This window comes from Sprattus sprattus, assembly GCF_963457725.1.
Source record: "Sprattus sprattus genome assembly, chromosome: 13".
Lineage (NCBI taxonomy): Eukaryota > Metazoa > Chordata > Actinopteri > Clupeiformes > Clupeidae > Sprattus > Sprattus sprattus.
The window spans coordinates 11653358-11656302 of record NC_137911.1 but is presented as its reverse complement, the minus strand read 5'-3'; the positions used below and the strand labels follow the sequence as shown (position 1 = coordinate 11656302).

Here is a 2945-nt window from a genome sequence, read left to right as displayed (position 1 = left end):
CTAGCACCCCATTCAATGCCTGTAGTTGATTGTCCTATATCATTTTTTGTCTCACTGTGTATATTGGAAAGATATTGGAACACAATAACATGTCATTCTGAAATGATATGCTATGTTTGTCTTCCATATTTGATATAATTGGCTTATTTTAATCTAGCCAACGAGGTGGTGTACATGGCAAAGAGAAGTTGAAAGCCAGGTTTTCAGAAAAGCTTGGTTATGTTGCATTTGTGTGAGCCAGATTGCTTCTTTAGCTATGAAATAGAGTAGAAACTATGCCACCACAGCAAAAGCAGCTCATGTTCATCAATTTGTTCTCATGTCTGACTATTAAAAACCAAATGACCAATGACAATTTGGGACATTTTCTCAGTATGCGGGACAAAAGTCACAATGCTGTGCAGTCCAATGCAAAGCAGGACACCTGGTCACCCTGGTCAGATTGCATTGTGTACCACTGCCCTGAGTCTTTAAAATATATCTTCCTGAATCGTGACGTAGCACATGTACCATATGGGATAGTTTTATGTGGGAGAGATCCACACCCCTACTAGATAGCCAAACAGACAGACAGACAGACAGACAGATAGATAGATAGATAGATAGACAGACAGACAGACAGACAGACAGACAGACAGACAGACAGACAGACAGACAGACAGACAGACAGGAAGAAAGACAGGAAGACAGAAAGAATTGGGGGCCATCTTCTCTTATTCTGAACTTTATAAAAAAGGCTGATGCTGACGTAGAGTCAGCTGTTTGGGACTTCTCTTTGTCATGATATTAATAGACTCAGTGTAGTGAGTACTAAGCCCCTCACCACCCCCCATCTCAGCCCCTGACTGCTTCTAAACATTTGTCTAAACTATGCAGTGGGTGGAGTCACTCTCAAAGCAGGGGGTTAACTTACACTTTAACGCAGACAAACACACACACACACACACACACACACACACACACACAGAAAGAGAGAAAGTGAGAGTGGGAGCGAGTGCGAGAGAGATTGAGAGAGAGCGTGAGTTTATTTGTCATAAAGATTATTTAAATTATGTTTTCTAAACAAAGTTCGGGAGGAGCCCATGAAGATGCCTGACTGCCGTCACTCACCATACTTTCGCTTTTTAGGAGATTTAAACCCTCCTTACCTGTCCAATCCGTCACGCGCTCCGGCGATGCACAGTATCCCACCTCCTCCTCCTCTCCTTCATTTCACTTGTACCTCTAAGCTCACATTATCGCTTATCCATAGGAGTGTCACCGGACATCGCTCACACGCGCTCTCCACAATACGCACCTCAGGACCACGGCCAGCTACCAAGCCAAACATGCTTATTATCAGCGCTTTCAATCAAGCATGGCTGAAACTAAAGCTGAGCACTTATCCTTCCTTTTAATGAGATTCACAGAACACACACTTGGCGTGCCTCAGGCAATCCACTTACAAACACAATAACAAGTTGGTTAATTTTCTAACACTCACCCGAACGCTAAATTATACAAAAGGGGTTGCGCAGCCACGGGCAAAAATGACCCATGTAGCCCAATGCCCCCCTCTGCTTTCTCTGTATAAAATCATCTCCATGAAACACGATAGCAACATTATTAACATTTTTATATTGACACATAAATTGGATATGTGGTATATACATGCCTTAGAAAAGGTGATGCACTCATTCCGTGTTCTGATTACCATGCATGGCTTTTCGATGTTGCCCAAATCTACCTGGTATACCACATTCGTAACAGGAATCACAATCAAGCTACTAATAAACATTTTCATTTTTGTAGACAGCATGTACGATACTCAAAGAGTGGCTAGATACAACGGTGCATTAAAATATTGCTCAAGTTTTTGTGTCATATTAAAACAGTCCACAAGTAAATCACAGACTGGTTAATGTGACCTTTTGTCAATAAAAACTGCAATTCATGGCACGATCTAAGAACATGTTTGTGCTATTGGTGACAAACACGCACAACTAGCGGGGCAACCGCGGGCTCCACTTCTCCATATATGTCTATGCCTTTCCCCCATCATTTTGAGTCAACACATGAGTGAGCGTCTCTTTTACACCCGGGGCTAACACGCATCTCTGCGTTGACGTGAGTGTGATGACATGGTGAACGGACAGCCGTTCCTGGTTTTGTGTGCGCTGTCACCGTGTCGTGTAGCTCAGCTTCACGCATCGGACCCTTTGCAGGTCGATGCTGTTTGAGCAGTCAGGAACATTTCTACCACTCAGTGTATAGTCTTTATGTTATCTTCGTCGTGTAATCAACAGGGTTATGTTTCGTGATTAATGAAATTAGGAGAGCGACAGGTAATTGACAGTTAACACACATAATTCCCACACAGGTCGCACAATCCAGCTCATCTCCTACAGCTGCATGCAATATGCCGGACCAATGGGATTTGAATTTAATTACCACAACAAGCTAATCCAATCAGTATCCAGAATTTAAATTAACAACACTTAAACCTCACGATGCAATCTTATAAAAGAGAGCTCATAAAATGAGGTCACATCCATCTTTTCCCGCACTTTGCAGTCTGAGCCACGATACCAAATTCCCCTGCCAGCCAGCGGAGACCTGAGCACGCCGTTAACTTCGGCACGGCATCGTTAGGCTAATCAAGCGAGGCTACTCACCGATAAAAGCCAGCTGTAACAAGTACAGTCCGAGCAACTCCATCCTTCCGCGCGCCATAAAGCCTGATGAGTGCAAACCGGACCAGAGAGGGAGACGTGCGGAGGCTGGCGGACTGGAGGTGCTCCAAAAGTGCGACCGGGATATGTTCACTGCAGTTTTCTTTCGAAAGTGCAAGGCGCTATCCACAACGTATGTCCAAAATCGGTACTTTGTAAACACATCCTTATGAGAAAGTCTTTTCACCGGACGCGCAGATATAATGTAGTGCTTATTAATGCCTATTTACCGTC

The 2945-nt window shown here is 43.8% G+C and overlaps 1 protein-coding gene across 1 annotated transcript in view; it reads right to left on the bottom strand.

The window, feature by feature from the left end:
- Window positions 1-2712, bottom strand: part of gfra4a (GDNF family receptor alpha 4a) — a gene marked incomplete at both ends in the record, with an annotated part of 96541 nt that extends 93829 nt beyond the window's left edge. The window contains one exon of the mRNA XM_080850584.1: window positions 2655-2712. Coding sequence (XP_080706710.1) covers window positions 2655-2712 — 58 coding nt within the window. The remainder of the gene's footprint in view (window positions 1-2654) is intronic.
- Between the last annotated feature and the right edge of the window lie 233 nt (window positions 2713-2945).